At 43.6% G+C, this 26,045-nt stretch overlaps 1 protein-coding gene across 1 annotated transcript in view; it reads left to right on the forward strand.

Annotated features, from left to right (window-relative positions):
- Window positions 1–26,045, forward strand: part of UBASH3B (ubiquitin associated and SH3 domain containing B) — a 574,305-nt gene that overhangs the window by 395,807 nt on the left and 152,453 nt on the right. The window contains exon 9 of the mRNA XM_069224422.1: window positions 12,458–12,580. Within this exon, the coding sequence (XP_069080523.1) occupies window positions 12,458–12,580 (123 nt within the window). The remainder of the gene's footprint in view (window positions 1–12,457; window positions 12,581–26,045) is intronic.

Genomic DNA, 26,045 nt, shown 5'->3' on the forward strand with positions numbered 1-26,045 from the left:
AATATGGGCCATAGTTTCCCCTTAAAAAAACTAGCTCTTACATGCATAATGAACATGTTCAGGAGAGATTGTGGATACATCCTGAGGAGCCGTTAGCAGATGCTACTGCAGTTGTTAAGAAGGCACAAGTTTCCAATAAGTGTGCTAAAGCGGCTGGGGGAGGTTAACAAGAGGAGTCTAGGGATATGGTTTGCAAAATAAAACAAAAATACAGGAAGGAAAAACCTACAGTACAGGAGGATAATAAGAAGACCATGACAAAAAATAAGAAAGAAGATGTTATTTGTATTTGGCTTTTAGCAAGAACTTCCCAGCTAAAGACCAAAAATTTAAAGAGTGTAGAATTACGGGGCATTATGCAAAAGTGTGTAGAAAGGGTAAAGCAACCAGAACATTAGCTAGATGTGTCAGATCTTAGTTTTGACTCAAGTAGTTCAGAATCACATACAAACTACAAAGAGAATGAGCATGTGTTAGGTATCAAAATACATACCAAAGGTAATGGTGTTAATATTATGAGTAAGAATAGTAGGTTGAAACCTGCGTGTAACATGAACATTGGTGGAGTAGAAATGTTAAATGTAGCTGACTTGGGGTAACAATTCAATATTGTTGACAAACGGATATGTAAAGAGAAATTTGTAAATGTATTAGGGGACTCCCAGGAGACCCTAATCCCATGATTGGATACAGAGAGTTAGCATTTGACTTTAAGGGTAGAAAAGCAAAGGGCAAACTTTACATCGCAGAGGAAGGACCTTCAGTCCTAGGTTGGATCGATCCAAGAGCTCTGAATATCATTTTAGATCCGAACAGCGAGGATCAGGTATTGATTGTTGGGGGTGGTGAGCAATGTGGTCTGTTTTACAAAGAGAAATATCCACATTGTTTATCCGGTAAAATTGTTACACTCAAAGGTTATCCGCACAAAATAGTACTTAAGAAGAATGCCATTCCCAAGGTACAGAAAGTAAGAGAAATTCCATGAATTCTGAGAGAAGAAGTAACAAAGAAATCAAGAAATTGTTGTTTGCAGGGTGTCATTGAATCTGTTGATGCTTCCGAGTGTATTGCCCCATTGGTGGTAGCCAGATGCACCAACAGAAAAATCTGCTTATGTGTAGATCTTAGGTATTTCAATAGCAATATAGTAATTGAGAGATTTCCATTGCCTAAAATAATGAGTTGTTAACAGTGACAAAAGGTTTTAAGTGGTTTTGTTCACTAGATTTGTCCTCTGCTTACCGCTAGGGAAATTTTCAAAAATAGAGTAAAACCCTAACCACATTTATGACTTCCCAAGGATGTTATCAGTTTGTTTCCATACCATTTGGCCTCGCATCGGCGACTGCAGTATTTAAAAAAAGGATGCATATATTGTTCAAAAACAAGGAAGCAATTCCAGGATGACAAATTAGATCATGAAGGAGAACCAGGGTCAGCCCAACAGTAGATTGTGTGAAGTATTGAAAATCCTCCAGGATAATGGGCTCAAAGCCACATTTTTAAAGTGCAAATTCAGAGTAAAAACATTGGACTACCTAGAGCATGAAGTCATGCCAAAGGAATAAAGCCAAAGAAAATTCTCCTTAAGGCTTTAAAAGAAGCTCCTGCACCAAGCATTAAGGGTGAACTGAGGTATTTCCTAGGGCTTGTGGAATTTTATGTTAAATTTGTGAAGAATTTTTCAGAAACAAATGTATAACTTACTCCAGCTTTCAAAAAACAAACTGAAATTTGTGTGTACAGAAACTGTACAGAGTGATTTTATAGAGATTAAGAAAAGCAATTATAATGTAGGAAGTTTGCAAGGTTTTGATCCAAAGTTGGAGTGTATTTTGAATACTGATATGAGCAACAAAGGTATTGGTGCAGTGCTTTCACCGAAGGATGCTTGATGAAGTGAACATACTGTAGGGTTTGCATCAAGGACATTAGCACCAGCCGAAGAGCATTATTCTATTATTGAAAAGGAAGCACCATCTATTGTGTGGGGTCTGGAACACTAGAAATTTAGTTTGGGGGTATGAAATGGAGGTGAGGTGTGTTCATAAACTATTACTTAAAGTATTGTCCTCAGAGGATTTATACAATGCCACACCTAGAATTGTAAGGATGTTGGAATATCTGCTAGATTTTAGATACAATTTCCATTACCTTCCGAGTGTTAAGAACACAGTAGAAGACTGTTTAAGCAGATTACCTTTACCCTTAGAAGAGATTGTTAATGATATCAAGGAGTAACTGTTTGTAGCATGGATGGGAGATGAAAGAATGGCTGTCATTTCAGGGAGTGAATGGAATTAAGCCAGTGAACAGGAGGTCACTTCGACAAAACGAAATGAATACATAACAGATGGTTGGCTGGAAAGGAAATCTTGTATATAAGTTGTAAGAATTCTTTGAAGGTGCACAATGAGCTCACGATAATGCAGGAGAATGTTATGAGAGGAGTTAAGGTAGTGCCGCCAAAGAAGTTCAGAGAGCCCATCATAAAATTGTGCCATGAAGGACATTTGTATTTTGTGAAGAGTAAGAGGAGGATTAAGAAAGATTATTGGTGGCCTGGAATTGATGGTGAAATTGAAAGAATTGTCAGGGAGAGTGAGTGATGCATGGAGGTGGATAAATCTGAGGTGGTCTTGAAACCCCAATTATGTCCTATACCTTGTTCTGAGATGGCTTAGGGGGTGTTACATATGGACATTATGGGACCTATAATTTTGATATGCTTTAGTAGCTGTTGGTTATTTCTCCAAAAGGCCTTAAGTAACGTTTGAGAAGCGTGACAATACTGAAAATATTGTGAGGTTTCTTGAGAAGGATTACCTAAAAGGGTGCAGTTAAGGAGTGAAATGATGGAAGAATTTTTGAATCGTAATGAGATTGAACACAAATTGAATTCAGTGTATCATACCAGTGAGAATAGGGAAGTGGAGCGATACAACCGTGTAATTAAAGGAACTTTGCAATTAGCCAAATGTAAAGGATTACATTTGATGGTGTGTGTGAAGAAAACGGTATGGATGTAACATACAACACCAAAAACAACAGAAGATGGACGGAATGCAAAACAAATCAAACATTCACCCCCAGTCACAGATCTGGGTTCAATCCATCAGTTTTTTTGCTTGCCATGCCATTCCAGCTCAGACCCAGCCATATGCAAATCAGTCTTGACCCTGTTCCCCATGGGAACAGTCCAGCCCGAACTGCCAGGTCAGGTACTCCCTGGACCAGAAACAAGCATCCTGGGACTGGTTTCAGGGTGTCACCCTTCATTAGCCAGGCTAGCTTGAATCTGGTGGCATAGCAAGCACGGGACCCACGTCTGGGCATACCCTTCCCACTTGGGGTGACACATGCAAAAACAACAGAAGATGGACGGAATGCAGAACAAATCAAACATTCACCCCCAGTCACAGGTCTGGGTTTAATCCATCAGTTCTTTTGCTTGCCATGCCATTCCAGCTCAGACCCAGCCATATGCAAATCAGTCTTGACCCTGTTCCCCATGGGAACAGTTCAGCCCGAACTGCCAGGCCAGGTCCTCCCTGGACCAGAAACAAGCATCCTGGGACCAGTTTCAGGGTGAAGTTATGGTGGAAGGAGTATAATCTCAGTAGCCTCGGATGTGACGTGAGACGAAGTGTTTTTGAAGACAATTGTGGCTTTAAGAATGATATTGTATTAAGTTAGGCCCCTATCGTTTTAGTCCTGATGAAGACCCGTGTGTGAGCCCGGAATTAGCCTGAGAGCCAGAGGGGGTCGAAACGTCGACTATGGTGTTTGAGCCTGGATGTATTTTCTCTTTTTTATAATGAAGGCAGGACTTGAATGAGGATTTATTACTCTTGTATTTATCTTAATGATTCAATGAGGAAAAGGTTGAACCAGCAGGCTCCTCTTTTAAAATTTATGTTTCTACTGGATGTCTTTGAGACTAATCCTGCACTGGATTTCTCAGCACTTTCTTTTGTCCTTCTTATTTTATGTTTGTGATAGGGGTTGTTTCTTATGTGTATATGGGATATAATCTTTGTATATAAATGAAGGATGTTTTTCTAATGTGTTTGCATTATGCTGCATGTTAACAATAGGATATATGTATGTTATTAGATTTGGTTCAAGAGTGGGCATTGTAGTCTCTTGATAATTTCGACCCAGCCCCTCTTGAGTTTGCAGGGTTACCCTCTATGGTTTGTAATATACCCAGTGTGATAGGGGCATGTCTTCCAACAAACCCATGGGGTTTAAACTGTAGGGAGAATGTTACCAACAGATATCTGTGTGTGGCACACACTTATGGCCTCATTTACCCAAATCTGACACATCGACATCGATGCATCAGATTTCTTGTGCCTGCTGCAGATTCCCTAATGACACCATGGATGCGCTGAATTTATAATACAGAGTTCCATTGTGCATGTTTTCACAGATGCCTCGGAATTTCTAATGTATCTGTTGGTTCTAAACAGATGCATGGCTGAATTTGTGTCGTTAAACTGAGCAACGCCAGGAGAGTCCCATAGGAAAACATAATACTATGAGAAGAGTCCCATAGGAAAAAGTCCTGTGTCAATTTTACACCTGCTCTGAGCAAGCCGTAAAAATGTGGCGCAGTGAAGTCGTATGATGACGCAGTGAAAAGTTGTAAATTTCACTGCGTCAGTTCTACATGGCTTTTTCCACTACAAATATATGTAACTGGTGCAGGTAAAATATGGTGCAGGGCTTTACAAAATAACGCATTAGGCCCAGTGCGCCCGTTATTAAATGTTGAGCAGTATTGACTGCTAGGGCTACCCTGCATTTAAAAAAATGACCTAGCGGTGGTGGAAAGGACTGATAAATGAGGCCCTCAGTTTATCGGTGGTGCTTGGCATCTAGCCACAACCCCAAGGCCTGCTCCGACTGAAACTCTATGAATCTGAGGGCAATTTGTAAGCAGGTGTTTAAGCTCCTGGAGGTGTGGCAGAAGGAGGTTCTGAGGCAAACCCAGTACTGCTCCCGTGGGAGATCGCAACGCCGTTCTGGAAGCCATTCCCATGGTCCATCAGTGTCACGGTCCAAGACCTCTTCTTATAAGTCAGGTAAGTCCAAGAAGAAGTTGAAGCATTCTTTGGCTTTGCCTGCTTTGCAGAGATCACTGGAGCCTCAGCGACGCCCGCCCAACTTAAAGAATTTCATGACATCATGCCATTGATCCCTTCTAGTGCACCTTCAGGCCCCATGGAGCAGATAGGTGACCCTGCTAGGTTATAACCGATGGTTTTGCACCAAACACCAGCTGGGCCCTCTAGATCCTGCCCCACCCCTCCCCCCCCCCGGGATCTGGACCAAACAAAACTGTGCAGGTGCTTCCTGCAATTGCAGAACCATCCCTGACGCCTCTGGTGCAGTTCGGTGACGAGCCCATCGTTTTGCTCTGGACCGAACAGGCATTACCTACTCCTGGACTGACCATCACCATATAATCTTTTTCTTCCCAAAGGGAGAGATGAGGAGAAAAGGTTTAGTTCCCTAGAAGAAAGCCCTGGGTCAGCAAAAAACTGATAAAATGAGTTGGGTGATGTAAGTAGCCAGGACACCTCAGCAGACTGCCATGCTTTTCTCTCCTGGCCCTGTTTCAGAGAAAGGCGCATCCTTCAAGACCATGATGCACAGGGTGGCAGAGGTCCTTGACCTTCAGCTGCCTGCTGTCGAGGTCAAGTCCAACGTCTTAATGGACCAGGCACCGGTTACACTGAACCACTGCACACCTTTAACGAATCCCTTACTGACATTCTCCTGGAGGACTCACCAAAACCTTCCACAGGGGCTCCGGTGCAGCGCATGACTACCTGACGCCAGCACCCTCCCACATGAGACCCAGCCTCTCCCAGTGCTCCTCCCTGGAGAGCCCGGTTGTGCAGGCCTCAAAATCAATGGTTGATCCAAATGTGTTCCCTACCACCCCACCGGCCACTTCACCCCACCAGACAGGGAATTCAACAGGGTGGACAGTTGTGAGCATCATATTTTATCATTGTATTTTATCATCCACCAGCCTAGACTCGCGGTCAGTGAAAAACACATGCCGCTTCGAGAAGTAATGCCATGCATTGTGGGACTTGGTTGCACAGCGTCTTCCCATGCTTCTCGAGGAGGGCTGTGCTATCCTCAACCAAGCCTCTGGGGATGATCATGATGTAGCTGACTATGCCATCTGGTGTGAGTTGGATACCATAGATTTCCTTGGTAGAACCATGGCTTTGTCACCACGCCTTGTTGCAAAACACTGGGTTCTCAGGTGAAGTCCAAGCATCCCTGATTGACATGCATTCAAAGGCTCCTGCCTATTTGATGACAAATCTGACTCTGTGCTTGAGTGCTTTCAGGAGAGCCATGTCAGTGCCAGATCTCTCAGGCTTTCCCTATCTGCCCGGTCCCAACAGCAGTCTTTTCGCCCCTACCACAGCCATGACCAGGGAATGAGTGGGCGTTGGGAATACCAACCGTTCCTGCAAGCACACAAACCTGCTAAGTCCTTTCGAAGGCAGGGTAGTGGATCACAAAGAAGACGTGGGAGAAGGGCCTAGAAAGCTGCCCAGTGCCCCACCACACAGGAGGCCACTGCATTAAAGGTTCTTTAGTGCACCCTCCATTCAGCACAACCATCCCTTTGACGGCAGGGTCAGGCACCACCTGACCCAATGGTTTATGATAACCTCCTACAAGTGGATGCTTCATTGTTCAGACATGGTGCACCCTTTCTTTGCCACCATACCAAGATTTGATGACAGAGAACCATCTTTCCTTTCTCCGTCAGGAAGTGCACAATGTTCTGGCCAAAGGAGCCATTAAGAGGGTGCCCGCACCAAAAGTTGGGCTTGGTTGTTACTCCCACAAGTCTCTGGTGCCTAACAAGAATGGCAGCCTTATCCTAGAATAGATCTATACCCTCTCAACCTCTTTCTGAGAAAAGAAAAATTCAAGATGCTCACATTAACTCAAGTTCTCTCTGCACTGGATTCTGGGGACTAGATGGTGGTGCCGGACCTACAGGACATGTATTTCTGCATCCCTGTCCTGCTGGCCCATAGGCATTACCTGTGATTCACAATAGGCCACAAGCATTTCCAGTTCACTGTGCTCCCTTTTGGACTTACCAGTGCCCCCGTGGTGTTCACAGAAGTGATGGCAGTGGTTGCAGCCCATCGGCAGAGGTCGGGGTTCCAGTCTTCCTCTACCTCAACAACTAGCTGTTGGAAGTGGGCCATCCCAGACAGTTGTTACCCACCTCCCGACTAAGACGGACCTCCTTCACTGAGGTTAACTATCAATGTGCCAAATTACTCATGACCCCTCCCCCTCCCCCCCTCTCAAATGCTCCCTTTCATCTGAACCATTCTGGGCACAGTGCAATTCTGTGAATATCCTTTGGAGTGACAAGTCTAGGATACTCAGGCTGATTCTCACATTTCACCCTCTATTTTGATTTTGACGAGGCTGCTGGATCTTGTGGCCTCCTGCATCCTGTATATGACCATGTGATCCGATTGGGTGCAGCATCCAGGAAATCTCTCTGACCTGGTCCAGATACTGGAGGTGACTGCACAGGATCTGCAGTGGTGGCTGATGAACCGATGTTGACAGAGCAGCATACCCCCTCTCCCTTCCCCATCCGGAGCTGACAATGGTGATCGATGCATCCCTTTGGGGTTGGGGTGGCCACCTGGGAGAGGTGGGGCTCATGGGTCTTTGGTTTCTGATGGAGTCTCAACTCCACATCAGCCATCTGGAGCTAATTTGGTTGGCATTGAAAGCCTTCCTTCCATCCATCAATGAAAGGCTGGTTCAGGTATTCACGGACAACACCACCGCCATGTGGTATTGTAACAAGCCAGGTGGAGCCATGGACCTGAGTCTGGAGACTTTTTGCCTCTGGACTTGACTGGAGGGCCAGGACAACTTCCTGGTTGTGCAGCACCCAGCATACTCACTGAACGCCAGAGCAGACAAACTCAGTTGTCAATGCCTTGTGAATCATCAATAGTGACTGCATCCAGAGGTTGCATAAGGTCTTTTCTGCATTTGGGTAGACCCTTAGCTAGATCTATTAGCTTCCCCTAAAAATGTGCAATGTCTGCACTTTTGCACATTGGAGTTTCCAAAGCTCCTCTCACTCATCTTGAGTGGAATTTGGCACTTCTGTACGCCTTTCTGCCAATACCACTCCTATCCCGTGTTTTCATGAAGATCAGGACAGACCCGGTCCAAGTCATTCGTGTGGCTTTGGACCGGGCATGGAGGGTTTGTTACCCAGACCTCCTGAGCATGAGCATTAGTCCTCTGGTCAGGCTGCCCCTTTGGGATAATCTCCTATAGCAGCAACAGGGCAGGGTATTGCACCCGATTCTGCACTCTCCACCTTCATGCATGTAGGTCAAGAGGCAACAGTTGAGAGTTTTTTATCTTCCTTCCTAGTTCTGTGATGTCATCTGTATAAGCCTGCCTTTAGGATAAGTTTGTGACTTGATGTTCCTCATTCCATATGGAAGCCCTTTCTTTCTGCACCATTGTCGAAGGTGTTGCTATTTCTTTTGTCTCTAGCCCGGTAAGGCCTTGCCCTAGGCACCGTAAAGGGTACATTCTCTGCCTTTTTGGCTTTTCTGTGGCTGCCTGTTCACTCCTTCCCTGTTTAATTCACCTGTTGTGACTCATTTTCTGAAAGGTTTACTACATTTGTTCCCTCCTACCCCTTTTGTGGTGCCCAAATGGGACCAAATAACATTTTTGCCAGGCCTCAACCTTCCTTTTTAATACATATTGGGCACCCCTAGGGAATGCCCTAAACAGCCTTTATGGCAGGGTGCAGTGAATTTTAAACGGTTGGACATGTACTTTTAAGTGTCTTTGTTTCTCAGTGGTGAAAAACTCTTAAATGTGTTTTTCTCTACTGAAAGGCCTACCTCTCCCATAGGATAACATTGGTTTACCTTGTTGTATTTAACGAGTGATAATGTTTGATTAGGAGCAGGTAGGAATTTCAAGTTTGATTTTAAATTAATTGTAATGTAAGACCCTCTTTAATGGTAAGGTCAGATTTTAAGTCCCAATTTTGAAAATGCCACATTTAGAAATCTGGCATTTTCTTATCCTAACCATTTGGTGCCTGCAGCCTGTATCCTGGGTGACAAGACTAGGTGTAGCTAACATTTGGTCTCTGTGTATTCCTCTTGTACAGCATTATAAAGGTGGACTGAGTGTTGGCCATACAGACCTGATGAAAGGGGAAGAGCTGTCGCCTACCACCCTTGCACTTCAAAGTGGCTGCCTTAGCACACTCACAAAACACTTCACATTTATCTATTGTCTCCCAAGACCACTGGAAGCCAGGGCAGGCGAAGGAAGGAAATTCCAGAACCAGATGTGAGGGGAAGTCTAGAAGTTTGGTCAACTTCAGAGCTGGCACCAGGAATACATATTGTGTCCTCAGATCAACTCTTCAGATCGCTTCTGGACCTGCTGAAGACTTAGAAAAAGGACTGATCTGCTGCCCTGCTGCTGGAAGGACTGCCCTACCACCCTACTGCAAGAAGTACTGTCCTGCTGGACCTGCTCCATGAACCCAGAACCACTAGGGTGACATCAAGGACTAGCTGACCGGCCTACTGTTCTGAGCGACAGGGACATTACAAGCTCTAGAAACCTGTCCTATCTGCCCAGCTGCCCAGACTCGACTGAGCCTTCCTGTGCCCTGCTGATGTCCTCTGCTGGATTGCGTCCTGATCCCTAATAGGTGCCACCTAGATCATGCCCCTTTGGCTAGCATCAGAGTGTACTCCTCCTGGTCCACCTGTTGGTTTCCTCAGAAGCGATGCAGTTCGATGCAACACAATGCAGAACCTCGCAACACAGCACTTCACAGCTCCTGATCAGTGTCCTCATCGGAACCAACACAGCATGACGCATTTCAATGTACAACATTGCAATGCAGCATCTCGCACCTCCTGATCCGAGGCCTCATCGGAAAAGACGTCACAATGCAACTCGACAAAGCATCTTGCAAGTCCTTAATGCAATGCGTGCATCTTGACGCAGGACATTGCATCTCGCAGCTTCTGATTGGCAGTCCCATCAGAACCGAAGCAATTCTATGCAGCGCAGCGCAGGCCCTCGCATCTCAGCTCAAGTACAACCAGGTTTATTGCCCAGCATACCAAACTTGGTCTTGTACCCTGATTGCACTCCATCACAGTAGGCTTGAACTAGTCACTTTGTGCAGCCCCGGCATGACCAAATAACTTTGCACATTTTGGCGCTACTTTTACCTTAGATCTTGAAATTGCATATCTCCGGTTCAACTGATAGGAGTTTTGCTGTCATTGTATAATTTTATTTAATAAAATGTACTCTATTTTTCTAGATTGGTGTGGGGCTTTTCTTGTGTTGTGTTTTCACTTTGTTGGTGACTGAGTGTAAAATAAATATGTATTGCCTCTATGTTAGGACTAGCTGCTTTTGTGCCAAGCTACCAAGGGTTAAGTGCAGGTTAATTTACTGACTTTCTATGGTTGTTGCTTTAGGAGGGGTTCCTCAGCCAATAATCCACTTTCTCACCCCCACCCCCACCCCCACTATTTCAGCTTTCTTTCCACTTTCACTGGTTGTGACATCTGAAATACACTTCTGCTAAACCCCCCCTCTGCTCAATCCATCACCCTAACCCTGATCACTAAAATGCAATCTCTCGATCTAAGGCACATACCCTCTCTAAGAGCACTTCTAATTCCCTAGGACACCCGTCATCCTCAACACGTGTTACCAGGACACATGTGCACCTGACTCCCATGCAATCTTATCTGTATACTTTACATGTAAACATCCTTTGTAACATTGTCTGTTATGATGCTGCAATGTCCATTTGTCCTTGTCCTCTTCACTACAGTTTTGCACACCCATTGTTTGTGGATTCAAACCAAAATATAAAATTAATCTATGTGTGTAATAGTGATCCATATGTATGAGTATTTCGGTTTGAAAAGCTGATACTCTCCTTCTAAGAAAGAAAGAAAGAAAGGAAGGAAGAAACAAACAAACAAACAAATTGGGCATAATACTTGTTACAATTATGTTAAAAAATATTTATGTTACATAAGGAATTTAAGGGCTATTCTGTTGCATTTTCATCTGGTTTCTTACCGGAATAGAGTGTACAAGGAGTTTGATCTGATGAGTATTTGGACTAAGAAGCCTCTGCCATCCTTTTCTCAACAGGTTCAGTGAAATAGGAGGGTGTACTGTTCGATGAATAGATGTAATGAAAATGCCAGCATTTTGAACTCATATTTGTTTCTATGTCTCAACCTAAAGACAGTTTTAGCTGTGCACATAAAGTTGGAATGGGGCAGCTCATGGCTTATGATTCGATGTCTTTCTACCTCAGTTTCCTGCTCCTAATTGGACGGCTTTCTTTCCAGTTCTTGTTTTTGTTCTGCGCCCTTGTACATAACTTGAACATAGCTTTGTAATGATCATTTTGATTGGATACCTTGTATTATCTATCCACAGGCGATGTGCAGTGACTAATGTTTAATTTTCCTTTAGCACTCCAATTAAGAGCGCTGTCTCTTGTATCTCTCATCCCACTTTATATTTATGTATTTGTTTTTGTGAGGGCCAGTAGGCCAGGTGAGTTGCACCTTAATACTGATTCAGCTGCACAAAAATACTGAGCCATTTGTTTTTGAGGATTTTTCTCCTGCCCCATCTATCAACTTTCCAGCTCTTTTCTTCCCCTGCTTCATCAACTTCCCCCACACACTGCACACTCGGCTTCCTCTACTGCCACTTAAGTCACCATTGATTTTCTCAAGCCCCAGCTAGTCTCTTCCAGTGTCAAATCAAAGATGGCTGATGCGTTGCTTTAATAACATCCATTCAAAGATGCCCATGACGCATGCATGAGCGTACACAACCGCCATCTTTTAACAATCTTCTTTAAAGCAAAAAAAGAAATGGCCACCATGCATAAATATTTGTTTAGTGATAACAAAATACAGCATTACCTTTTGGGGAATGTTATTTTCAATTAAAGTCGTGTTTTCAGTTAAAAGTGAATCTAATCATTTAGAATGAATTGGTTGAATTTTAAAAGATTTACGTTTGGTATTATGTTTTTCTGTAAAATAATTTCAGGACCTCAAATCCATAACCAAATCGCAAAAGATGTTTTTTTTATAGACATAACTGATGCGATCAAACGCCACACAAGGGGTGACTTTATTAGGCACCATGCCTTCATCATTTGGGAACACATATTGACTTTTTATTTGGAATTAAATTAAAAGGATTGCCAATGAGAAGCACCCTCCTGCGATTAGAGTAAAACGCTTCTATTAACCCTTCTATTTCACCATTATTGCACAGTTTGCTTCTACAAATCACACATTTATGTGGTTTACCTTCCCAGGTCGGTATGTGCGAACAAACCTAAATATGCTGCACACGTTGCCTCAGAGAAGCGGAGGTTACAGAGATTATGAGAAGGATGCACCAATAACAGTGTTTGGATGTACGCAAGCGAGACTAGTTGGTAAGTATGAAACAAAATAAAAACAGTATATATAGTAACGACAGTGTACACGTATGGTTCACACAATTAACAACTTGGTATGCCTAGCATTGCTAAATATAATCCTTAAATGGAGTTATTTTTTACCTTAATTTTCTACACAGGTGGCGGGCACTCGAAGGTTTAAATAAGTGGTTCCCAAACTTTTTCGACCCGTGGCTCCCTTGACCCATTGGCCATTGGCTGCAGCTCCCTGTTATGTCACGTTTTTTTGACGGGTGAGGAGATGTAATCCAGGACTCGGGAGCACTTCCATTTTTCCTTCCTAAAAAATAATTGGGATGAAGCCGCTAAAGGGCTTCTGCGATAGGGACTTGTCTTTAGTGACTTGGAGTACGGACTGCCAGTAATCTGTTGCTACAGGCCAATGCACAACATTTTTGTCATGCTCTTTCTGCCTGCCATAGCGGTTTCTCCTTATTCCTGGCAATAAAAAAAAAAAAAGCACATTAGCATTTTTGTTCTCAGATCCTGCAGCACCACACTTGGAGGTCCCACATATGGCAATACACAGTGGGGGCACCGGCACTTATTTTTAAGGACTGGCACTTAGGCCCATATTTATGAAAAGTTTGCGCTGCATTTGCATTATTTTTTTACGCAAAAGCAGTGCAAACTTACAAAATATAAATTGCATAACAAAATGATGGAATGTGGCGCAAACTTTTCATAAATATGTGCCTTAGTTTTCTGCATCAGGCGAACAAAGGCACATGTGGGAAAGACGAAGGAAGAGAAGGATGGAAAAGCTCCACATTGGGAGAAAGATGGAAGACTGAACTGAAGGGGCAGGGAGAGGGTGTAAATGGATTGAAGAGACCCAAGATGGCTTTAGGATTACTGCTTCCTCAATGTTCTGGGCATGCATATTTAATTGCAGCAGCCACGTGTTTCAGAGGAGAGCTTTCAGGTACGTTTTCATTTATAAATAATTAAACACTTAATGGAAACAAATCAAACTTGATGAGTTTTTCAATTTACTATGTAACACTGCAAAACCCTAACAAGTTTGATTTATTTCCACTGTGATTCTTTCTTTTTCATACTACTGTTCGGCCCCATTCTAAATGTAACTTGTCTTTAGAATGGAGTCGTACAGTAGTATGAAACAGAAAGAATCGCAGTGCAGATAAATCAAACTTGTTAGGTTTTAACAATGTTACGATGTCTATTGTAAAATCCATCAAGTTTGGTTTGTTTCCACTGCAAGTCTTTCTCTTTCATATTACCATTCAGCTTTGTTAGCTGTACGGTAGTATGAAAGAGAGACTCACAGTGGAAACAAATCAAACTTGATGGGATTTACAAATTACAACATAACATTGCAAAACCCTAACAAGTTCGGATTTATTTCCACTGTGATTTGTTCTTTTTCATACTCCTGTACAGCTCCATTCTAAATGTGATGTATTTTTAGAATGGGGCCCTACGGTAGTATGAAAATGAAAGCATTTCCGTGTTCCCTAGAAGTGTGCAGCGCCGCTGGTGAGTTTTGATGCCGCACCAGGGAGCCACGGTGCACACTTTGGGAAACACCGGTCTAAATCAATACTCTGCCAAAGTTTTGGGCCAACTAGTGCTTTTAATTAGTGGAGGAGCTGGAGCAGTGATATTTTAACACCCTAGACTATAGTAATGGGTTTCTTGCCTTGAGATCATTAAAGGGAAATTATGATACCTTTGGTTGTAAAAGCAGCAGCATTTTCTGACGTATATAAACTAAACAATGAAACATAACACAAAAACATACATAAATAACTACTACATCAAAATAAAAACATACAAGGGCACATCACAATAAAAGAGCCTAAACACAGTGCAGCACGGTAGCTGCAGTGCAACACCACAAAATGGTATCAGAATAGTGAAGCACGAAAACACAGCAAAATAAAAAAAAAAAAACAGAACACATTATAAACACACAGAATGCCACACAACAGATATGCTTGAATGTTGTTCTTAGAAATTATGACCTCCTGAATCGCGTTTTCATGATACAGTAGTAATAGGTGTTTGGGAAAGCACTGCCTTTACCTACCACTACGACAATTAAAAAGCTCCAGTCAAAAATGTTTTAATGATTTGGCTCCCAAAGCCTAATAGGCTCTATGTTCTGAAGTAGCTATTTCAGAAATGCCTTTGTTAGCCTCTTGGGCAAAAGTAATCTTCAGCTTCAAAGGCATAGAGAAGGAGTTAAATAATTGTATGGTTGAAAGCTCATTTTCCTCATATGTTATTGGCTTTATTATTTACTTTTAAAGGCCGTTTTTAGGTCAGCTCAGATAAGAGGAGGGCCGTCATAACCACTGCATTGCAGTCCCAATACCATCTCCTTCCATCATTACCTTTAGACTTCAGAGTGCACTTTTGTGTTTGAGAGCAGAATTGGGTGCCCTGGGTTGCACTAATTTACATGGATTTTTAGATTTGGCTTGATCATCACTAGCTCTTATGCGATCAATAAAAAATAACTTTCAGAGTACTACAAAGAGAGAACGTTAGGTTCTACATACATGTTGGTTTTCCTGAGTACAGGATTTGATTGGGCCGAATTTGTGTGCTTCCACTAAAAAGGCTGCTTGGAAAGTCCCACATGGTGTTTAGTACATTGCTCAGTCCACAACAGTCCTCTCCTGGCATGCGGGGTCATCGGGTCAACACTGAACACAGATATCAGCCCCATTGGTGCGCAGCTGTTCCATCACACCCCATTCAGGAAATACTCTCTGTAGGTCTTCCCACTGGACCTTGCACCCTCCAACGGGTCTCGTCTTCTTCACAGGGCATGTTGGTCTTGGCAAGCAGGCACGCACTGGTGCTCCAGACTCCAGGGAAGATGGTGTTGGTTTCCCTGGGTGATGCCCCCTCACCAAGCAAGAAGACAAGCAGGCTTTGGCCACCACTCCTGGTTGCAGGCAGAAGTCTTGCAGAGCTTCCCTTTCTCACAAAGCCCATCTGGCTGCTTGGCAGACAATACATTTTGGAGTCTCGAGCTCCCTTCTTATAGTTTTTTACAGACACCAAATGTGATTTAGGGTCTGAGTCTTTGAAGTTTTATGTTGAGGTTCTGCTTCTTTTTAAGGGTATATATTCAATACTCTTTGTGCCCATTGAAAAGCTGTCTGTCACAGCGGGAAAGACTTTGAAGCTGACTGTCCGACAATCCAGTTCATGGGAATGACCAGAGTTCACACCTGGATGTCAGCCATAGTGACATGTGCATTAAAAGGTTAATCCTGGGCTCCTATCCCTACACTTTATGATTACATTATCAGCCCCTAACTCGTTCTGAGATGTGTCCTGGCTCCTTCCTTGTGATCTATCACTGAATTAAAGCGCACACTTTTGAAGTATAAAGAGGAAGTCTTTTCCTCCCGTCCTCTAGTGTGTGTCCCTCCCAGCTCAAAGGAATGCAGTAATACACAAGTCTGTCTGAAGAGGTTCCTCTACTCCTCATGTCTTCACCTGGCATGCCTGGACTTCCGAATACGGACCTCAGGGTGCTCCTTGTAATGTACCATTGCAGGCACACTTAAAATTAGTGTGAATTCAGAGCACACACACTGTCCAGCACTGTTACCTCCATTCATTGTGTCACTACAGACACACATACCTTTAGTACAAACATTCAGTGTGCTCTGTTCAGTAATGGAGATTTTCTGTATTGAACCACCTTGTGCTATTTGCAAACACTTCACCCCTTAACTGGTATTCCTTGCAAGCACACATACACCCTGCACATGATTGAATTGTTCACGCACTGCATAGCACTACATCTCTTGTGTAATATTTTCCTCGCAGGCATATATGCACTTACATATACATGCAGTAAACCTTCATGTACTGTACAGTACTGCGCTGACCTACTACTGGACCTTTCCCTGGCACTCATACATTCAGCACAGAGTCACTACTCCTGCTCTACACAGCACTCCACATCCATCTGATGTAGGCCAAGAGTGAGTTAAGCACACAGCAGCAAAACTTTAAAAAGGTGAATGAGTCTGTAGGTGCTACTCCAGTCACATAAGGTAAAAAGGACCTGTTCACCACGGCTTGTCACTACAGGGTATGCTGCCACCCCCACGCTGGTTCTGCTGAACTCTTGGTGAAGGCAGTAGCCTTCCACCAATATTAGGGTAGCATTTTTGGCATCCCTCCGAATCCAACAAGACAACAATCCGTGAGGCAGGCCCATGTCATGGCGCACACATATGATCCGTGCTTGGTTATGGCAACAAAAATCAGCATTAGAGATCTAGACAACAGTGCAGTTGGGCACTCAGGGCAAGGTTTCATATCTTTTACAATACAGATGACTTTTCTGTCACAATACATATGTTAAAGCCAACAGACACTCAAGTGTGGATTGGCATTACTCTGTATTAAAGCCTAGAGACAGTTATTTTCTTAGACTCTTACGGATTATTGTAGTGGGAATGGTTTATGGTGTTGGGTACATCATGTGATAAACCATGGTTATAGAAGGTTTGCTCTTTGAGAATTTTTGTTAAGCCTTCATATGAGAGATAGCATTTTGCTTTGCCAAATATAATTTTGTATACCTTTCTAATTTCTGATGGAAACCTCTAGCCGCCTATTCCTCACCTAGTCATTATTCCCCAAGCTTCAGACTGGATCTGGAATTTTTCAGTAGTAGATCGGTGCGCCAGAAGATGATGACTTGCAGCTCCACACTGACACCATTCCTCTCCAAAAACGGCATGCAGGGCCTATATAGGCACCACTCCTGCATGCTGACGTCAGGTCCTTTTTTCTGTTGTGGATCAGAAGCTCCCTCATCTCACAGTGATATTTGTCACTCATTTTCAACAGTGTGTAGGTGATGCCACCCCCAAAAATGACAGGTTTTAAGCCCTGCCTGAACTGTTGCAAATAACTGTCTGTGATAGATCCCCATCAAGTGTGCCTGTGGTGTCTGGTGTCAAGCCATGACTCCAAGACTTGCTGAGGCTGTGCTCTACACAGGCCATTGGCTCAGATGAGGGTCAGTGGAGGGCTCTCCTGGGTTTTTAGCGTTCAGTGTGGCTCTGGTCATGGTTGACCTTTGTTGCTGCTGATTTTTGCCCTGATTCTAGAGCCCTTGGCGTCCTGGATCAGACAAGACCCACTGGTTCACGGTCTATACTTGAATGATAACCAGGAAGACAAAATATCATTTTATGAAGACGGCATCCTGTTATACATTTCAGACCCTGTCAATACACTCAGCATTACCAACTTTGGCCGCTACTCAGGCTACAGTATAAAATGGAAAAAATCCCTAATCTATCTTCTGCAAGGCTGCCAGCAACCACAGCCCCCGGACTGCACGGTGACAATAGTCACAGAAGGGTTTCGCTACCTGGGCTCATATATCACCACAGATCCAGAGCTATTTTACACCAAAAACCTCTCACCGCTGCTGGATAGACTGAGGTGGGATGTTAAGCACTGGAGGTCCCTGCCCCTGACTCTTCTTTGCTGAGTTGCTCTTTTTAAAATGATGTCTCTACTCTTTTTTCTTTACATTCCACAGAACATACCCTACCCAGTGCATAATTCATATTTTAAAACCATCAAAAGGGAACTTAGAACGCTGCTGTGGGATGGCACCCAACCAGGATTGCATTACACAAACTCACCAGGGGATGGTATGATGGGGTGATAGCCCTGCCTGACATCCAGAAATACTAATGGGCAGTGCAATTTACCACCATCTATTGTTGGGTCTATCTCCTCTCAGACAAACCTGCGTTTCGCCTGGTTAGATTAATTAGGCAACTGTCTGGTTATCTATGGCACCCTTAGGAACACTTCCCTTCTTGGCCCCATGACCACTGTGGTTATTTTCTGGCATACAGCTCTAAAGGCCCTAGAATAGCGGGGTAAAATCAAACAAGATACTCCCCTATGGTATAGTGCGGAATTAGGCAACCTGGGAGTGCAGCCAGGATTCGATAAATGGGACTTAATTGTCCTTTCCGAATAGGATACCTTTGGGCTTATGGGAACATCGTCCCTTGGTTGGGCCTCCAATGTGATTATCAACTAGCCCTCCCTGAGTTTTACCTCTATATCCAGGTATACCACGCACTCACTGCAGTATTGGCGAGGGCAACAGTGCTTCCCGAGTCTTCACCCCTAGAAGGTCGCCTATTAGAGGAATACATGTCCTGGAAAGCAAACTCCCTGATCTACTCAACTACACACCTGATGCACTGAAGCACCTGAGATAACAGTGGGCCCAAGACCTTAAGGAGCTAGATGAAGACTGAGCAGAGGCTTTGGCGTCCCTGAAGGAGGTTGCCATACGGGCAGGTTTATGATTGGTTCAATTAAAAATACTACATTGGTCTTACTATGCCTAGGCCACACCGTTTAAGATGGGTAGAGTGAGAACAGAGTTGTTGACATGGGTGAGGGCATCCAGGCACATGCTGCCATATTGTGTGGGAATCCCCGCGCTACAAAGCTTTTGGGCAGGGCTAGTGGCATGTATGTGTGAAGTGACTGGGTGCTCGATCACCGTCTCTGCAAAATGGTGTCTCCTCACAAGCCAGCTGTTTAATGGGACACTGTTCACACACCCTTTAGGATTTTGCGGCAGGAAGCTCAAGACATTTTGGCGAAAGGGGCTGTCAAGAGGGTGCCTGTACCAGAAGTAGGACATGATTGTTATTCCCACTAATTTCTGGTGCCCAAGGACGATGGTCTTCATCCTATTCTTGATCTACTCCCTCTCAGTGCATTATTCCAGAAAAAGAAGTTCCAAATGGCCACCCTGGATCACTGAATGCCAGGGCGACTAAGCTCAGCAGCCAACACCTAATGGATCCCAATGGCAGCTACACACGGAGGTGGTGCAAGGTGTCTTCCGCGAATGGGGCCAACCATGGCTCTTTCTGTTCACCACTGCCAAGAATGCACAATCTCAGCAGTTCTGCGCATTGAAGTTTCCAAGGCATCTTTTGCTCATTGACGCGTTCCACCTCAAGTGGAAGTCCTTTATGCCTTTCTGCCAATACCACTCCAGGCCAAGTTCTCAATAAGATGAGGACCAACTGGGCCTAATTCATCCTAATGGCTCCTGATTGGACAAGGAGGGTATGGAATCCAGAACAAGGAAGGGTTCTGCACCCGGACCTTTCAATCTCCACCTTCATGTGTGTAGATTGAGCGGGTACAGCAGAACACATTCAACCTTCCTCCGGAGGTGGTTAATGTCATCTTGGCAGCCAGACGTTCCTCAACGAAAATAGTATATGCCTTTCGTTGGCATATATTTGTGGGTTGGTGCTGCACATGCCAGATTGACCTCCTCCAAGCCAAGTTATCCATCATTCTGTTATTTGTTATTGTTATTTGTTCTGTCTGTTGCCCGGCAAGGCTTTGCTTGGGTACAGTTAAGGGTTATCATTCATCACTTTAAGCCTTCTTAAGGATACCAGGCAACCCCTCATTGTTTAAGTCACCGGTGATGATCTTATTTTTTAAAGGGCTACAACACATTTCCCCCTTCTCCCTTTGTTATGCCCAATGTTACGTTAATCTGGTCCTGATTTATTTGATTTGTCCTCCGTTTGAGCTGCTTCACAGCTCTTCTTTATGGCATCTCACTATCAAGACTGTGTTCCTTATTGTCATCACCTTAGCACAGCATGTACATGAGCATTTGGCTCTTTGTGCCAATCTGCCACACACTTCCATCTTCTCAGACAAACTGGCTCTTTGGACACTGCTATCCTTCCTGCCAAAAGTTGTGTCACAATTCCACATCAGTCAAACCATCACCCCTTTGGCATTCTATGCTCAATTTCACCCTTCTAAGGAGCATGAGAGACTCAATCGCTTGGACCACAAGAGAGCACTGAGCTTCTGCATAGATCCTTCCAAAGAACAACGGGAGGACGATCAGTTTGGCTAGTAGTGAGGAAGGTGAAAGCTGAAATGTGTCTACTAGCAATAAATGACAACTGAAAGTGTCATCCTTTCAACGATCCTAACAAAATATAAAACTAAAGAAGGGTATGAAGCATGTGAAGAATTTGACACATACCTTGGAGTCTTATAGGAAGTGGCAGAATATAAATGCATAAGACTTTGGTGGATAACAAATGTTATACTGCCACAAATGTGAAAGGATATCCATTTTCCCATATTGAAAATTATATCAGATATTTTTGTACTTATATGTCATTATATTGAAATAATATTTGTGTTATGATGGATGTATAGGTTGTTTTATATGTTTTTGATTACTTGACATTTGGTCGGTTTGTGTCTGTCTTTTGAGATGATTTGTTCTATGTTGTGTTGATTGTTGTTCATTGGGGTTATGTTGTTTTGTCGTTCGAAAGTATGATTTATGGATGTATGTTATTTGCTATTTAAGCTTTAATTGAGTTTTCATTTTTTGCATTATTTGAAATGAAATAAAATGTGTTTTGTTATGTCTAAATTGTGTATTAGAACAATTGTTGTTTTTCTTTGTGCATAAGATAGGAGAGTTGCTTTTGTTGTAAATTGTGTTGTACAGAAGTTACATCCACCTACATTCCCTTATGTCCAGAAGACTTGAGATTTCTCTTCTACTGTGCTGGCAAACCACTTCCCAGTAGATGTCATCGTCAGTATGTCCCTGCTCCAAGAAGTGTTGTACCATGGGAGCACCATCCACTTTCCACTTTATGCGGCTTCCACCTTGATGTTATTCCATTTGTATGATTTGACCAACATACATTTTCATACAGGCAAATGTAATCATATATATAACATTGGCCCATATTTGTACTCTGGTTGCGCTGAATGTGCGTCAAAAGTTTTGACGCACTTTTAGCGCAAACCTTGCCCCATATTTATACAATGACGCCCAACCCAGCGAACGTCAAAATCCCTCCGTGTGCGTCATTTTCTGGATGCGGGAAACCGCATTGCGTTAATGACATGCAAGGTAGACGTTCCCATCCAAAAAATGACTTTAAGGTCTGTGCGCCTTATTTATACTCCTGCGTCATTTTGACGCACAGAAGGGGGCGGGCCTTAAAAAACGGCGCACAGCCTGATGTGCACCGTATTTTAACACCTGGGTGAGGGCAAGCGTTAAGGGACATGTGGGCCTACTTCCATGGTCTCTGACCATGGAAGCAGTCCAGAGGTGCCCTTCCCTGCCCCCAGGGACACCCCCTGCCACCCTCGCCCACCCCTGGAGGACACCCATGGATGAGGGGACCCATCCCAGGTAAGTACAGGTAAGTTGGGATAAGTATAATTTTTTATTTTTTTTAAGTGCCATAGGGGGCCCTAACTTGGGCCCCCCACATGCCACTGTGCCCAATGGCCATGCCCAGGGGACATATGTCCCCTGGGCATGGCCATTGGGCAAGGGGGCATGACTCCTGTCTTTGCTAAGAGAGGAGTCATTTCAATGGGGTTGTGCGTCAAAAAATGGCGCAAACCGGTTTGAGCCATTAATTTTTTACTCAAACCTGACTTGCACCATTTTTTGACGCACAACCCCCATTTTTCCCTACGCCAGCGCTGCCTGGTTTGAGTAATTTTTTTTTACTCTGACCAGCCCGCAGTGTCGGCTAATGTCGATCCTTAAATAAGGTGCCCGTCTGGCACGTAGGAATGGCGTTAGCCGGCTGTAAATATTTTGACGCAAACCAGCGCTGGCGCTGGTTTGCGTCAAAAAGTATAAATATGGGCCATTATGTGTGTTGAAGTTAAAAAATGATAGTAAGTTGAATGTTCTATTATTCGTTACCAGTGCTTTAGTATCCATTGTAAATCTACAGACTGTACATCCACCACACCCATACTGGCCAAGAACTTCAGGAAGCACCCATAAACTCTAATGTCAATTTTCCTGAAGGAGGATAATACGGCCACTGGAGGTAGTGTGTGGGCCTTATGTTAACGTTTTTACTAGCTCACTTCTGTATATTTCTCTATCTTAAACTTTAACGCATAATTCACTATTGTTAGGCAACATATTGTCGGGCAAAAAAGGGTAATAAAATCCAAAGTTGTTCTAAACAGAGGCCCCAAAATATTTCTTGCCCGGCGACCTAAAATCCTTAAGTTGACACTGAACTGCAGCGGTGTACATATGAAAGTATTGACACCTCGTACTCCTGCTGTAAGTGAGCATTTCTGTAATTACCAATACTGCAGCACCAGCAGTAGTATGCTGCTTCAGTTTTAGGGAACGGCCGCACTTTACAAAACAAGCATTAGCAAAGCCAATAGGTCTTGGCTATGCAAGAGCTCTTGGCTTTGCCAGTGTGTTTTGCCAAGATGTTTACCAGGGTGCTGGGCAGCATGGCTAAAAGTTAGTGGCATAGAGGAGAGTGTCATAGTCTTGAATGTCATAGAGTGGATTCGAATGCTGTTGAGTGGAATAGCAGAGATTTTGGTGTACTAGAGTGGCATATTGTGGAGTTGCGTAGAGTGGAATACACTGGAGTGGCAAGAGTAGAGTGGACTTGTGTACAGTGCATTGGTGTAGAGAGTTGCAGTGCATAGTGGCAATGAGTGCAGCGGCATTGAGTGCAGCAGCATTGAATTCAGCAGTGTACAATGCAGTGTCGTAGAGTGCAATGGAATAGATTAGAGTGGTGCATAGTCTTGTGTAGTGTTGCAGGGTGGACTAGTGCAGAGTAAAGGGGTGCAGAGTAGAGCGGCGCTGAGTAGAGGTGCACATAGCACCACAGAATGGAGTGCTGAAGAGTGGAATGGAGTGGCATAGAGTGAAGTGATGTGGAGTAAAGTCGAGTGGCATAGAGTGCAGCGGACTAGAGTGCAGAGTAGAGTCAAGTGTCATAGAGTGCAGTGGCATCGAGTGGAGTAGTGCTGAGTAAAGTGGCATAGAGTTCAGTGGCAAAGAGTACAGTGTTGCAGAGTAGAGAGTCAGGTTGCAGTGTTGTGGAGTAGAGTGGCATAGAGAGCAGTGGTGTAGAGTACCGTGATGCAGAGTAGAGTGCAGTGGCATAAAGTGCAGTGCTTAAGAGAAGAGTGGCACAGAGTGAAGTGGCATAAAGTGGAGCATCGCAGAGTTGAGGAGAGTGGCGCAGAGTGCAGTAGTGTATAGAAGATTGTTTCAGAGTAGAGTGAAGTGGCATAGAGTGGAGGGGTGCAGGGTACGGTGTAGTTACATAGAGTGGCATAGAGTGTAATGGTGTAGAGTAAAGTGGTGTAGAATTCAGTGGCACAGAGTGTAACGGCTCAGAGTAGATTAGAGGGGCATACAGTGGATCGGCATAGAGTGCAGGGGCATAGAGTTGAGTGTTACAGTGTAAAGTGCATTGGCATAGAGTGTATTAGCAGAGAGTGTAATCGCGTAAAGTGCAGTTTTGCAAAGTGGCATACAGCACAGTGGCGTAGAGTTGAGTTTGCAGAGTAGTTTGACCTAGACTGAAGTGGTGTAGAGTGCAGTGGCAAAGAGTGCAGTGGTGTAGAGTAGAGTGGGAAAAAGTGCATTGGCATTGAGTGGAGTGGTACAGGGTAGACAAGTGAGGCGTAGCATTAAGTGGCATAGAGTGGAGTGATGCAGAATGCAGTGGCATGGAGTGGTGTAAAGTGGAGTGATGCAGCGTTGAGTCCAGTTGTTTGTAGTGGTGCAAAGTAGAGTGGAGTGGCGTAGAGTGTTCATAGTGTGGTAGCACACTGCAATTACAAAGAACACAACACATGACCACTTCATTTGCACAGCATATAGTTTTACTAATAAAACTATATAGTGAAGGGACGAAAATGTGTGGAAATCGCATCACCTATGTTAATGACTTGTTTTAATATACTAAGGTATTTGTTTCCAACACACTTTAGAAATAACAAAACATGTGCTTTATTTCTGATCCTAATTCTGAAATATTAAATGTTGTCATGTGCTAGAAGAAAACTCCTTCCTATCCCCAGGATCTAGAAAGACTGTTACATAAATCCTCTCACTTTGAAATCAGAGAAAGAAAAGTAAACAAGTGCCCTTGGAAGACAGCACCTGAAATTTGACCTTGGTCTTCGAATGCGCACAGCAAATGTGACAAGATAAGAACAAGGTTTAAAGGCCTGTTTACAGAAAGTGAATTCATGGAAGGCTACAGAGAACACGGTTCAGGCAACAGGAGGGACGCACTGAACCTGGAGAATCTAAAGAAAATAAAGTCAGCAAAAGGACATCCAGATAGTGTGAGTTACAAACCGCAAAGTAAATGGTAATCAACGAGCAGAATGCATTCCTAGATCAACTTCCTGAAAGTCCCCAAGAAGTCTTTTGCAAACAAGACAGATGTGTTGTCTGGTAGGCTGAGACCTAAAAAGAAAACATCTACACAGAATAGTGCATCTGTCTGATAGATCTTTACACTCTGTCCTAGGCCTTATTACAAGTTATAGATGGTTGTGTTTTGCATCTCAGGACCAGCTTCTAAGTGCTTCCATGGCCAAAGAAATCAAAGCACCAGTGAGGTCAACATGCAACAGGTTGGTCTGGTGCTGCATAGTCTGTGTTTCCAATATCTCTTATCTGTCAGCAACCTCTTCATGAATTAATGGTGCTTTATAGTGTTGCTCGAATCCACCTTACATATTGCTCACACATACGCAAAGAAAAAGTAACTCAAATCTACAGATATGATAATAGGTCATACTCACTAGCACAACTTCTTTTTAAAAAAAATACTTTATTCAGCTCAGAAGAGCCATAAAAGACATAGGCCCATATTTATACTTTTTTAGCGCCGCATTTGCTCAGCTTTTTGAGGCAAAAACGGCGCACACTTACAAAATACAATTGTATTTTGTAAGTTTGCGCACTTTTGCATCAGAAAATGATGCAAATGCGTCGCTAAAAAAGTATAAATATGGGCCATAGTCATAATCAAAGATATGAATATAAATGACAATGTCAGTATAAATATAAAAACATACTACAGAAATTAATAACATTTGTGGATTCGAATAGCAGCATATATAAAATTTAACACAGCCTGTATTGTCCCTTCACTTCCTAGGTCCTGCAAATAAGAGAAAGCAGAATGGCTGGCACTTATGCCCGTAGGGAGGAGTACAGGGCGTTAAAACCTTCTCCTGGGTACAGAAAAGAGCAAAGTGCATTGACGTGAACTGCCGTCGCAACAGCATGGCAGAAGTTTCTTAAACCTAGTGCCTTGATTGGGAAATGCTAATAAATAATGTATGGAATTTAGACGAAGTCTAATGAGTAAAAACCTCTGCTGCTCAAGGTAATGATATTAAGATATAACTTGGGAAGTTATGGTTGTAGCAACGAACTCTCCAGGTCTCCTGATGTGTCCCTAGTTAAATTTGAGTCAGAGATAGAATGCCAGAATAGATCCTTAATCCTGTCTTTGCCCCCCCCTACTCACCCTGGTAAAGAGTTGGGGGCCTGGAAATAATTCCC

Source organism: Pleurodeles waltl, chromosome 3_1, assembly GCF_031143425.1.
Source record: "Pleurodeles waltl isolate 20211129_DDA chromosome 3_1, aPleWal1.hap1.20221129, whole genome shotgun sequence".
Taxonomy (NCBI): domain Eukaryota; kingdom Metazoa; phylum Chordata; class Amphibia; order Caudata; family Salamandridae; genus Pleurodeles; species Pleurodeles waltl.